Genomic DNA, 12,713 nt, shown 5'->3' with positions numbered 1-12,713 from the left:
GCCTTCTTCTTCCTCTTGACAAGTGCTTCAACTTCTTTAGTAAACCACGGCTCCCTCGCTCGACAACTTCCTCCCTGCCTGACAGGTACATACTTATCAAGGACACGCAGTAGCTGCTCCTTGAATAAGCTCCACATTTCGATTGTTCCCATCCCCTGCAGTTTCCCTCCCCATCCTACGCATCCTAAATCTTGCCTAATCGCATCATAATTTCCTTTCCCCCAGCTATAAGTCTTGCCCTGTGGTATATACCTGTCCCTGCCCATCGCTAAGGTAAACCTAACCGAATTGTGATCACTATCACCAAAGTGCTCACCTACATCTAAATCTAACACCTGGCTGGGTTCATTACCAAATCCAATGTGGCATCGCCCCTGGTTGGCCTGTCTACATACTGTGTCAGAAAACCCTCCTGCACACACTGGACAAAAACTGACCCATCTAAAGTACTCAAACTATAGTATTTCCAGTCAATATTTGGAAAGTTAAAGTCCCCCATAACAACTACCCTGTTACTCTCGCCCCTGTCGAGAATCATCTTCGCTATCCTTTCCTCTACATCTCTGGAACTATTCGGAGGTCTATAAAAGACTCCCAACAGGGTGACCTCATCTCTCCTATTTCTAACCTCGGCCGATACTACCTCAGTAGACGAGTCCTCAAATGTCCTTTCTGTCGCTGTAATACTCTCCTTGATTAACAATGCCACCCCCCACCCCCCCTATTTTACCATCTTCTCTGTTCTTACTGAAACATCTAAATCCCGGAACCTGCAACATCCATTCCTGCCCCTGCTCTACCCATGTCTCCGAAATGGCCACTTCTAGGTGGTAGACGTCGCGGATTTGGAAGGTGCTGTCTAAGGAGCCTTCGTGTATTGTTGCAGTGCATCTCGTAGATGGTGCACACTGCTGCCACTGTGCGTCGGTGGTGGAGGGAGTGAATGTTTGTAGATGGGGTGCCAATCAAGCGTGCTGCTTTGTCCTGGATGGTGTCGAGCTTCTTGAGTGTTGTTGGAGCTGCACCCATCCAGGCAAGTGGAGAGTATTCCATCACACTCCTGACTTGTGCCTTGTAGATGGTGGACAGGCTTTGGGGAGTTAGGAGGTTAGTTACTCGCCTCAAGATTCCAAGCCTCTGACCTGCTCTTGTAGCCACGGTATTTATATGGCTACTCCAGTTCAGTTTCTGGTCAATGGTAGGCCCCAGGATGTGATAGTGGGGGTTCAGCGATGGTAATGCCGTTGAATGTCAAGGGGAGATGGTTAGATTCTCTCTTGTTGGAGATGGTCATTGCCAGGCACTTGTGTGGCGCGAATGTTACTTGCCACTTATCAGCCCAAGCCTGGATATTGTCCAGGTCTTGCTGCATTTCGACATGGATTGCTTCAGTAGCTGAGGAATCACGAATGGTGCTGAACATTGTGCAATCGTCCGTGAACATCCCCACTTCTGACCTTATGATTGAAGGAAGGTCATTGATGAAGCAGCTGAAGATGGTTGGGCCTAGGACACTGCCCCTCGCCAACATCTTGCAGATATATCCTCATTGATCGATAGTTACTTTTTGTTATAGTTATTAGCTTGGTTTATTGATCCTGTACAGATAATAGTAATTGCTAATCTGGCTCTTAAGTTTAAATTTTCATTAATGACATGCGCTTCCCTAAGGCCATCACCCTATATGGACAGAAAGATCTGTCCATACATGCAGTTTCAATTTAGAATTATTCAAATTACCGCATTGTCAAAGACAGGGTCCTATCCTTACAACGGTATAATGGTCAATGAATCATTCGAACAACTATTAGTAAATTAATCCGTAATAATCTTATACTACATCTACTGCTCTCAGATCGGTAGTTGAAGTGTAAATGCAAGATAATAAACAGTAAACTTTAATATAATCTTTAGTTTTTATTTATACCTTCAGTTGTGTAGCCGGGGTGAAGATAAGTTTCAGATAAACCTAAAACTTTTGAACATTTAGCTTTATCTGAAATACCACTTGGTCTGTTCTAGATCAGCCACCTGAAAACCCGCATTTACCTATTACAGAAAGTAATTGTCCCTGAAATTATTTCTGAGTGTTACCTCCACTTCAGTACCCTCAGTCCATGTTTCCGATCAGTCTTTGTACAAGGAAATATCTTCCCTTATGTATTCTCGGACTGTAGGTGGCATCTGCAAGTTTGTATTCATTTTGCGTTCCTAATTGCTCTGTACAAAGTGTTGATAGACCATTTTAAAACGTTACTGTCTTTTTGAGAATGGTTAGCTAGGGAATGTTAAGATTTTGACCCAAACCGAACGAAAAAATGTCGACTTATCACCAAGACAGAATGGAGTGTGACTGGCAGCAGAACTTGATGTTGCTGCTCTCATCGGGCTCCCGCGTAAAGGGTGAGGAGCTAGGAGATGCTTTTCAATAAGTCCTATAGTGAATTACGCCGCAGTAGCCAGACAATAGCTGACACAGCCTTTGGAACACGACCACCAACAGCATAACTTTTAAACCTCTCCTCAAATATCATTTATTTTTGTTTATTTGAAATAAACATCTGAAACTGTATAATTTGGGAAGTGTGAGATAGATGAGTTCTGCATGGGTAAAATTAAATTCATAAATGCAAAGCGTGATGAAGACTACATCAAGAACCCACTTGCCCTTGGTATATGTTATCGCAGGACGCAATATGATTTTCCCATCAGCAGCGAAGCAATGGCCCTCGCCACTGACCTCGAAGAAAGTTGCCCACATAGATCGAGCCATCTCTGTTATGTAGTTTTCACCTTTTCCGATGGCAGTTTAAATCTGGCACCAAATCAAGAAGATGGTTTCGCCTGCAGCAGTGGTGATGTCAGCAAGCAGTTAAACAGCCCATCACATGGAAGTTTCACACACAGAAAATTAGGAAGTTAAAACCATTTTTCATTTAAATGTTAAGATAGGGAGATAAATGTTTCGGTTGGATTTAGAAAGAAGCTAAAATATCAATATTAGCAAACTTTAAAAAAGAAATATGTGGCATTTTTATCGCAATAGAGAAGTTTCGGAATCCACAGATATAAAATTTGCCTTTCAGGGCCAGTCAGTGCTTAGCAGTAATGATGAAGTTAGTACGCTGTTAAAAACCCTAATCCAGCAAGGTAGAAATGTTCCCAAGGACTTTTACAGACAGACTAACAGCCGGGAAGAGAACGTTTTCGTCAAATCTTGATTACAAAGGAAATTGCAATCTGTGGAGACCTCTACAGCCCTAAACAGGAGCATGCACCTGCTGATGCCAACTTCTGGGTTTCCGCTTTCTTCTGCGCATGTGCGGACTACCAAAGTCGTTGTCAGTTTCAGTAAAGTAATGAAAGGGAATATTGACAGCTTTGACCGCATTACTACAGCAAAATCCCGGCCACCGGTAAAGCTTTAGTTGTAATATTGGGCTGCAATTAGCATGGGTGATAATAGGGACCGACGTTGACGAGAACAGAGGACATCCCATGTCCCGTAAATAGATCCGGCCACTGTAAAGAAGGAAAAGGCGTCTACAGCTAGAATTGGTATAATTTGAAACTTGGTTCTGTGTAGACGAGCGGCACTTTTCTCTTTTGATCTACCGTCTTTATTTCTGCGTATTCTGTGCCTTTTTCTTTCCTTCTAGGTTTTCAATTTTTCTAAGAACTAAGCAGTTCGACGGCTGCGTAAGACTGTGAGTTATCAACTGCTTCTTGTAAGATCTATAAAAACAATGTTTTGAAAAATTATCTCAACTTCGTTAATCCACAGAATATATCATAAAACAGAGTATGGTCATCATGATATTTGAAGAGTCTTTGGGTTTGTATATTTATATTATTGGATCAGCTACTTACCTCAGGCAATATGATTATCTTAACATCCATTCCCCTACAGTAAGTGCTTTGTTTTTTTTAGAAAAGGCTATAGAGTGTCCCAAAATTCATAATGGTTGCTCGCATAGTTTCAAAATAATCAAAATAATGTCCTCAAAATACTCTATATAATGCTCGTTACAGCCAAGGTTTCACGAGTCACGTGTTTGATATCGTGCTAGAGTGGTAGAATTCTACATACTGGTGCCTATACCTGTTCTTCGAACATGGTATCCATTTAGTCCCATTCACCTGTCTTTTCCTCATATCCACTTGCTTATTTTAGTTTTGAAATAGTTGTCGCCTCTTGTAAAATCTTTTATAATTATGCTGTCACCTGTTCTGGGAGGGGATTCCATGTTCCAACAGCTAAGAAATATTCTCCTATGACTCGGTTCTTTTGTTCATGATGTTAGATTTACGCCCTCCAGATACTGTCTCATGGTCAGTGCATTTCCCCCATTTATTTTCCGAAAATGTTTCAAAATTTGAACACCTATGAGAATTTTTTTTTACCTTACTTGTGTTCGTTTAAAAAAAAGGTTCTCTGCTCCATCCTGTTAGGAAAGGGCTTCAAGTTTTTAAAAATAATTTTTGAGGACTCGTGTTTTAGAATTGTGAAAATGTATTCATCTGGAGGACTGAAGAATTTCCATAGATATTGAACATTGTTTTTGTTTTTAAAAAAAATAGGTCCCTGGAAGGACTTTGGGACTTGCTTTAAAAACACACTTACTGGAAGTCACATTTCTTCAGCTAAGTAACTGCAAAAACCTTGGTGACCGAGGAAAATTGTTTACAGAGAAGTGACATGTCAAGATTTATGGTGGTCAAGACTTGGTTTTGTTTTGAAGTTTTTTTTGAGTCAGTTGGGATTGCAACCTCCTGGGAGAAGCTCCCAATGCACCCTTTCCCCATCTCGCTGCGAAACCCGGACAATTCAGTGTGATACCTGAAACTCCTGATGCTACATTTTTCCTGGAAAGCCTGCCAGACTAATCCTCAACGTCGCCTGAATAGAACTGCTCCAAAAAGATACCTATGACACATATTTTGGACGCCAGAATAAAGGGACAACTGATATCATTCCATCATTAACAAGTATTTGGCCAAAGTGTTTTTTTTTTTGTTTTTTTTTGTGAAGAGATCTCTCCAGAGAAAACGTCTTTCTATTTTCTTTAACTGACGCGTGTGTGTGTTGGGCTAATTTAAAAGGGAACTTTCATATTTCAATCTATGTGTTAATGCTTTGCATCTTTACCAAATAGGTATTGTTTTATAATAAATTATTAATTTTGTTGTTTGTCTAAAGAAACCTGGCTGGCGGATTTTATTCTGAAATAGAATAGTGTGGGTCATTGACAATGTCGGTATCTGGGTAGACATTTAAATATATGTTGTGACCCGTGGAGAAGTGGAACTAGAGAAAAACAGTACACTCCTCCCGTCTCCGTGGTAACAATCCTCAAAACTAAAACCTTTTATCCCAGTTATCAATGTAGCGACATAAGTATTAGTAAGGCCTTATGAACCTAATATTATTTCCAAACACTGAAAAATATTTTCAAACAGTATTTATAAAAAAAAGGAAGAAAAATATATATTATAGAGCGTCCTCCACGACCTCAGCTCGCCCAAATGAACAGCCATTGAGTCATTTTGACGTACAGTTATAATATGGGAAATACTGCGAGTTCCATCGAGGCGATGTGGTTTTAAGTGACCATCGACATAAAAGTTCGCATTTAACATCCAGGAGCACGCTAAACCTCTGAAATATTAACGGTACATCCGCCTTCAGGACACCGACGGAACCCAAAGCGTGAAGCATAAATCTAAAACCCATTCTGTGTGCAGCAAGGCAGACTTACATGGTGCATTAAAATAAACGTAAACTGATAAGGTGGTGTATTGTTTTTTCATTGCGCTTGGCCCTAGCAAATGTTCCGTGCGAACTTTTAAAAATTCTCTTGCAGGGCACAAAGCTGGCTTTCTAATTTCAATTGGGAGCTCGTCCTGGGGGGATGGGCAGAAACTCCTTGCTGGTGCAGGGCTGCGACAAACTGAAACTGACCCGATACTCTCAGAAGAAAAGTATATCAAGTCTTAAGAATAAACCATCCAAACGTTCCGTTTAAAGTTCATTTTCCAGAACTTTGCCCTAGTGAAATGCTTTGTCTTTAGGTGCGTTGGTCAGGAAAACAAGGACAGTGGCTAATTACGCCTGGCCTAACCCCCATTACTTTGCTCTGGGATAGAACGACTGCAGTAGCTGCAGTCCAATCTACTCATGGAAATTAGGTGGAAGAGGGCGCTTCTGCTTTTCTGCCTATTTTCTATACGAAAAGTTTTCGATATCTAGAAGCAGGGATGCTGCATGAGGAGGGTGTTAGATTTTCGCTGTGACCTCTCCTCTCCTCAGACTGGACCGGCGAAAAACGCCTTCCATCAAAAAAGCAGAACCCTAAGAGTAAGGTTGGATACAAGTTATCAAACCGTTCACCTGACTGGAAAGCCTGTTCGCTGCTGTTCTCCGAACCCTGCGGCGAGGAGCCTACCTCAAATTCCCTCCCTTGATAACCGGGTACAAGATGCTACCATGGAACCGGCCTACATTGGGGCTGTTTTTAAACTGTAGTTTTGGGATTGTCAAAAATTACTGTACTCCTGGACCTGGGGGGACTGAGTGGACTTAATGCCTGGGCAAAGGATTTCGGTAGGATTTCTGCGCCAACCTTGACTTGGGAGTAAAAGCAAAATACTGCGGATGCTGGAAATCTGAAATAAAAACAAGAAATGCTGGAAATACTCAGCAGGTCTGGCAGCATATGTGGAGAGAGAAGCAGAGTTAACGTTTCAGGTTGTTAACGACATGAACAAGAGTTAACGACCTGAAACGATAACTCTGCTTCTCTCTCCACAGATGCTGCCAGACCTGCTGAGTATTTCCAGCATTTTGTGACTTGGGAGGAGTTCATTCAGAAAAGGATTGATGTCCCAGTTTAATTGTGGTTAACTAGGGAAGCATACGACGTTGCATAAACAGCAAACATGTAAAATAAGTCAGAAGTAGATTTGACATGTTCTCAGCTCAGCACAAAATTATCACATTGCACTTAAAATATCAATCGCATAACTGTTAGAAACTTACAGACTAGTCACAATTGTTTGCTTCATCCTTTCTCTGTCTGCTTACTAAAACAAAAGAAAAAGAAAACGTCATTGCCAATGATGCACGATATGGTTCCATGAATGGAACCATACATTCCAAGTACCATGAATGTTAATTTACAGTGAGAAAAAAAGTCGGGAAAGTTCGCAAAATTTCCGAATTTGCGTTTATGCCGTTAATTAACAAATAAGAGTGCATAATTGCTCCCTACGGAAAACAACCTGACATTTCTTCCTAAACGACAGAGCAAAGAATTTGGGATATGTTCATCGCCTCCTAAATTTAATCTAGTGTAAGCCAGGGAGACGATTTTCGGATCGTTATGCGGTGGGAGGGAGTACAATCCACATTTCTGCTCATTCCAATCTAAGATAAATGCTGCATTTCAGGACCACAGTCCGATTTCACAATTCAACAATCACCATAGCTCTATTCCAGCGCCCACAATACTTTTAGCCTTTAAGTGAAATCGTGGATCAATCCTTTCTCGCTACCAACTAGCCGTCTCTGCTGGTTGTGATTAAACGATCGGGTGACATCTTACCTTTACAGTTAACGAATCTGAACGACGTTCTAATGACGGTCATCAGCACCAAAAACGCCAATGCAAACCCTATACATCCAAATATCCGTAAATAAGTGGAGGGCGAGGTGCTGTCACCGCCTGTAAGATAAATATAACTTTAATATATGGAGCTGCGCATTGTGGAGTGTGCCATCGACAGTCAGAGCCGTAAAAAGAATCTGATATTGAACAATTTCTTGATAGTTTAGCATTGGAAATCAAAGGGTAAGCTGATAGAAATTCATTTAACGCTGTTTAAAACTAAACGAAGCGGTTTTGAGCGGGGGAGGGGGGTGGAGGGGAGGGGGCTGAGTGATTGCGGGGAGCTAAGTTATATTTACTGACCGGTGGAAAGCGGGCTAATGGAAAAACAATCAGAAGAAATGAAAAACCGGCTGCTGATTCGTGACCGCCCATTTTGCGCTACCGCTCATTTCAGCCTTTTTTTACTCTATGCCTCTTGTTAGCTAACCGATCCATGGCCTCGATATCCTTTTTTCACACTGCGGGCCAGGAGCAGGTTCTACTGATGATACTAAAATTTGATTTTTTGTTTTTGTTTTAAGGAGTCAATTGGTTGAAGTAATATTTACCCTTGCCACTACGTGTGGTTATATCGTAACTTATTTTAGTGAAGGCTTTCTCTGTTAGGTATGTCTAGGCATATTGTGTTTCTCTGCTTTATATGAATGTAAAATTCTCCCACAGTCGCTTTGTTTCATCAACGCTCCGTTCGTTCCAACCCATACGACCGCCAATAATGGAATTTCTAACACTTTCCCTTTCAATAACGAAAGGAAGAAATCTAACCCTGTCACATGTTCGTTTTTCTAAGAAAAATGACATCTTACCTGGCTTAGAATTAGGAACCAAGTAAATTGCCATGGCTGGTACCTGGAGAGTTGCGTGAGAAACCAGACAGACGTAAACAGTTCCTCCCTGGACAGACTGTGCCTCTTCAAAATAGCTGGAAGCTTCATACATTCCGGCTCTGCTAAGTTGTTTCGTGGTGTGTATTCCAGTCTCAACGTTTACATTATTTTTGTACCAAGTGATAGTTAGTGCCTCTGGGTAGAATGAAGCCATTTCACACACGAGAGCCAAAGCACCGGATACATTACTCTCAGATGCCTGGGAAACAATCCTCACCGGAGTTGGGGGAGCTGGTAAAAGGTCGAAGTAGAAAGTTAATATCTCGTCTATTCTGGAACTTAGAATGGCATTGACCTTTATGGCGGCCTTTCCCAAACGAGAGGTATGATTTCGGGTGGGCTATAACAGCCTAACAGAGCTATCAATTTGTTTGTTAATGATGAAGTGAAAACATTGCGGTATTAATTACTGTAGATTATAGAAGCATACAGCGGTACTGCACAGAAGAATGCCACTCTGCCCATCTTAAGTTATTCCATAGAGCTTAGTTCAGTTTAGAGATGCAGCACTGAAACAGGCCCTTCGGCCCACCGAGTCTGTGCCGACCATCAACCACCCATATATACTAATCCTACACTGATCCCATATTCCTACCACATCCCCACCTGTCCCTATATTTCCCTACCACCTACCTACACTAGGGGCAATTTATAATGGCCAATTTACCTACCAACCTGCAAGTCTTTTGGCATGTGGGAGAAAACCGGAGCACCCAGAGGAAACCCACGCAGACACAGGGAGAACTTGCAAACTCCATACAGGCAGTACCCAGAATTGAACCCGGGTCGCTGGAGCTGTGAGGCTGCGGTGTTAACCACTGCGCCACTGTGCAGCTCTGCAAATGTTTCCCTTCAAGCATTTACCAAATGTCCTTTTGAAGTTGCTACTGAATCTGCTTCCAACACCCTTTCAGATGGTGCATTCCAGATGATAAAACTCAGTGCATTTATATTGTTCCCTGTGTAAAATCTCCAAACCTGACTCTCCTGTATTACCTCATTAGGTAAAAGAATCGAATAAGCATGGATGAAGCATTCGGTCGTCTTCTGTAGTGAATAAGAGCTGTGTTTGTGAACACATTCTATGCCCTCCATTTGCGACCTGACGAACCCTCCAGAATGTGCTCATACTGTGTCGCGACCTACAGTAAGCAGGGGAGTTGCAATCCTACATACAGCACCCGTTTTATCACTGACTGTAATCTGAGAAATAAGCAGGGACGGCATAGCATTTTTGACTGACAAGTTCTCTCAATTAATCACAACCACGAAAGGAATTCAATTTCCAGCATGGGGTTTAGTCCCACTGCTTACACGATTTACAAGGAACGTATAACATCGCAATCGAGGATTTAAATCAAGGCAAAACCTTCATTTCAAGGGTTACTTTAGCATGTGAGAGACATTTCTCACTGAAATGTAAGAATTGGGGCGAATAGCGTTTGCACAACTCAGGGACACATTCATAAAATTCTTTCTCGATGGTATATCCGTTTTTGAAGGGGTTTGAGACAAATAAAATTCTTGTGTCAGTCAGCCAAGAGCTGAATGAAGCTACTGATTGAATAACAGGAAATACAGCCAGGCATCTGAGAGTCTGATCCCTCAGATTTCGAGCATACAGTGGTAACCGTAGCTGAGTGGCAGCACCATTACCTCCGAGTAAGAATATTGTGAGTTCCAAGTCTAATCCGAGACTTGAGTACATAAATCAAAACTGACCCTTCAATGCAGTAGGAGGGAGTGCTATACTGTAGGAAAAAAGCGCCGTCCTTTGGATGAGATATTATTTCTCGGCCCCTTCTGACCTCTTAGGTGAACATAAGGGATCCCCCAGCACTATTCGGCGAAGTATATTGCCCTGGCAAATATTTATCCTCCAAACACTATCATTAACTATCTGGTCATTATCTCATTTCTATTTGTAGGACATTGCTGGGTGTACATTGGCTGTCACGTTCTCCTGCATTAAAAAGGTGACTACATTTCAAAAACACTTAATTGTTACTAAAACGCCTCGGGGCACCAAATGTGCTACATAAATGGGCATTCTACAAGAAGAGCAGTAACACGGCATTCAAAAATAATCACGTAGAGTAACTTTTGAATTCGTCTTGAAATTAGACTTTCGACTTAATAACAACACTTTTAGCATGATCTTTCTACTGCAGATGGTCATCAAAATTTACTTTGTAACTGTCCGAAATATTATTTGTACTGAAAACCTTTCAAGTTATTTCACATTCTTTATTCGCACCGAAATGGCATGAAAACGCTTCCTGTGCAATGAATGAAAGAGCAGAAATAATTATTATTAAATTAATTAAGATGGTTGAAAAGCAGCCCAGAGTGCCACACGTTATTTCATAACTAAAATCTATTGAAGTATTTGATTGCCAATGCAAATGTTAAAGCAGTACCAGAGACAGGGGAAGGGAATGCTATACTTTTATCATTTATTTTGAATAACGGTGAGTCTATACAGCAGATCCGGTCTTTACACATCTCTTACCACTGACGACAAGTTGTGATCCACTTCCATTTGCGATTCTGTTTCCTAGATGTGCTACTCCACAGTGATAGACTCCGGAGTCCTGGACACTGACATTCAAAAGTTGAAAGGAGGCTCTTCCTTTCTCATTGACAAAACGTTTCCTACTGTCTGATCCTGGTTGTATCAATTCCTTTCCGCCAAGTTTCCACCAATAAACATTCACATCTGAATCATCTTGAAAAGTAGGAAATATGCAATTGAATGCAATATCTGTACCAACGATCGAATAGATATTTTCAGGGACCTGGGTCACTTCAACCAGAATATCGGCAGCAACTAAAAAACAAAATTTAGTTATAGTTATAAAAAGCACTGGGAGAGATTTAGCGAGAGAGAGAGAGAGAGAGAGAGCAAGAGAGAAACAAAAAAAAACCAGAGCGAACAGTGGAAAATACCTAGGAAGATAAACTCCATGAATTGTATGCCCTGAAGCACAGCCCTCGCAGACATTTCAGTGATTAGTACTGGCCGTTTGAAGATAACTAACACGAAATTCTCATTTTCTGGGGACATAACACTGTATGTAACCTGATATGAAGTGGGAGGCAATGACGTGTTGAGGATACACGCATGTGACTGTGGTGCCAACGGCCGAGTTTAAAGAGTGAAATGAAGGGGTGTGCTTCATGTAGTTTAGAGTCTCCTCACACCACCAAATGTCATCTCCAGGCAACATCAGACCCATGTATCTGTTGGAAAATATCGTTATGTTTCATAATAAGTTGTACTTGATAACATAATTGAGCTGTCCAAGTGAAACGTAATGCGTTTTACGGCCGTCTGCGATTGTGATAGAAAGGGCCGTAATGTTTCAAACTCGATGCCACATACATCCTGCATTTTAAATTAATTTAAATTCTGAAACTGCGGTATACGTGGTCAGCGTTGAGGTTGAAAAGTGTAAGGTGGGAAACGAAATAAATCAGGAGACAGTTATTATTAATAAGGAAAGTTTGTTTTTTATCCTGGCGACGACCGGAGGAAGCAGAAACTGGGCAGATGTTGGAGTCTCAGAAGGAATACGTCTTGAATGCAATGGCTGAGGGAGCAGAAATGAGGAAGAGCGTGCTGGCGGACATATTTACACAATAGGAGGGAAGGAGGGGAAACATTCGGAATAGGGCTGACAGCAAAATTATATCATAAAAAAGTAATGCTGTAAAGAACAGGAAGACTGGAGACGAAAATGAAAACAATTGTTAGATGAGAAACCATTTTTGTTGCGAAGTCCAGGTGTTCCGGAAGGGCTGGGATGTGTTGTCCAATAAAAAACATCCGTATAAGTCCTAACGTGGCTCACGTCCTGGTAAACGGATACTGTATTGAATTTGGATCATCTGCGCGTTTACACAGCGTTTAGAACACCACTGTCAATAGCGTAACTTTTATGCAATCTGGAATTTTAATAACCAATATATTTTCGTCTATTTGAAGCAAACAGTTGAAACGTTATAATCTGCGGACAGTTAAGACTTACATGCGTAAATAATAACGCGATAAATTTGTTATAAGGGCGCTTCTTTTTTGTAAAATATGCTTTTCAGGGCTTATAGTTGAATTATGGACATTAATTCATCTGGAAGCTTGAAGAGATGCTAAACT

At 41.3% G+C, this 12,713-nt stretch overlaps 1 protein-coding gene across 2 annotated transcripts; it reads right to left on the bottom strand.

Annotated features, from left to right (window-relative positions):
- Window positions 1-1,946: 1,946 nt before the first annotated feature.
- Window positions 1,947-11,595, bottom strand: LOC137379239 (natural cytotoxicity triggering receptor 3 ligand 1-like). 2 transcript variants are annotated; one of them, XM_068049949.1, is made up of 6 exons: window positions 11,507-11,595; window positions 11,070-11,387; window positions 8,477-8,788; window positions 7,605-7,724; window positions 7,040-7,083; window positions 1,947-3,735 (listed from the first exon to the last, which is right to left on the bottom strand). In XM_068049949.1, the coding sequence occupies exons 1-5, from the start codon at window positions 11,559-11,561 to the stop codon at window positions 7,043-7,045; spliced, it is 846 nt and encodes a 281-aa protein (XP_067906050.1). In that variant the 5' UTR covers window positions 11,562-11,595; the 3' UTR covers window positions 1,947-3,735; window positions 7,040-7,042. The 2 variants fall into 2 exon arrangements, 1 of the variants encoding a protein (XP_067906050.1); XR_010976775.1 differs by lacking the exon at window positions 1,947-3,735 and having other exon boundaries at window positions 8,520-8,788.
- Window positions 11,596-12,713: the final 1,118 nt, after the last annotated feature.

The sequence above is a fragment of the Heterodontus francisci genome, chromosome 17 (assembly GCF_036365525.1).
Source record: "Heterodontus francisci isolate sHetFra1 chromosome 17, sHetFra1.hap1, whole genome shotgun sequence".
NCBI lineage: Eukaryota > Metazoa > Chordata > Chondrichthyes > Heterodontiformes > Heterodontidae > Heterodontus > Heterodontus francisci.
Note: the sequence above shows the minus strand (reverse complement) of the source record. Positions and strands in the feature narration are given on the sequence as shown.

Coding starts and splice junctions, on each gene's coding strand:
- LOC137379239 (XM_068049949.1), bottom strand. CDS start 11,561: ATGTCTGCGAGGGCTGTGCTTCAGGGCATACAATTCATGGAGTTTATC. Junction 11,388..11,506: donor CATGGAGTTTATCTTCCTAG/GTATTTTCCACT, acceptor TTTGTTTTTTAG/TTGCTGCCGATATTCTGGTT. Junction 7,725..8,476: donor GGTTCCTAATTCTAAGCCAG/GTAAGATGTCAT, acceptor TTTATCTTACAG/GCGGTGACAGCACCTCGCCC.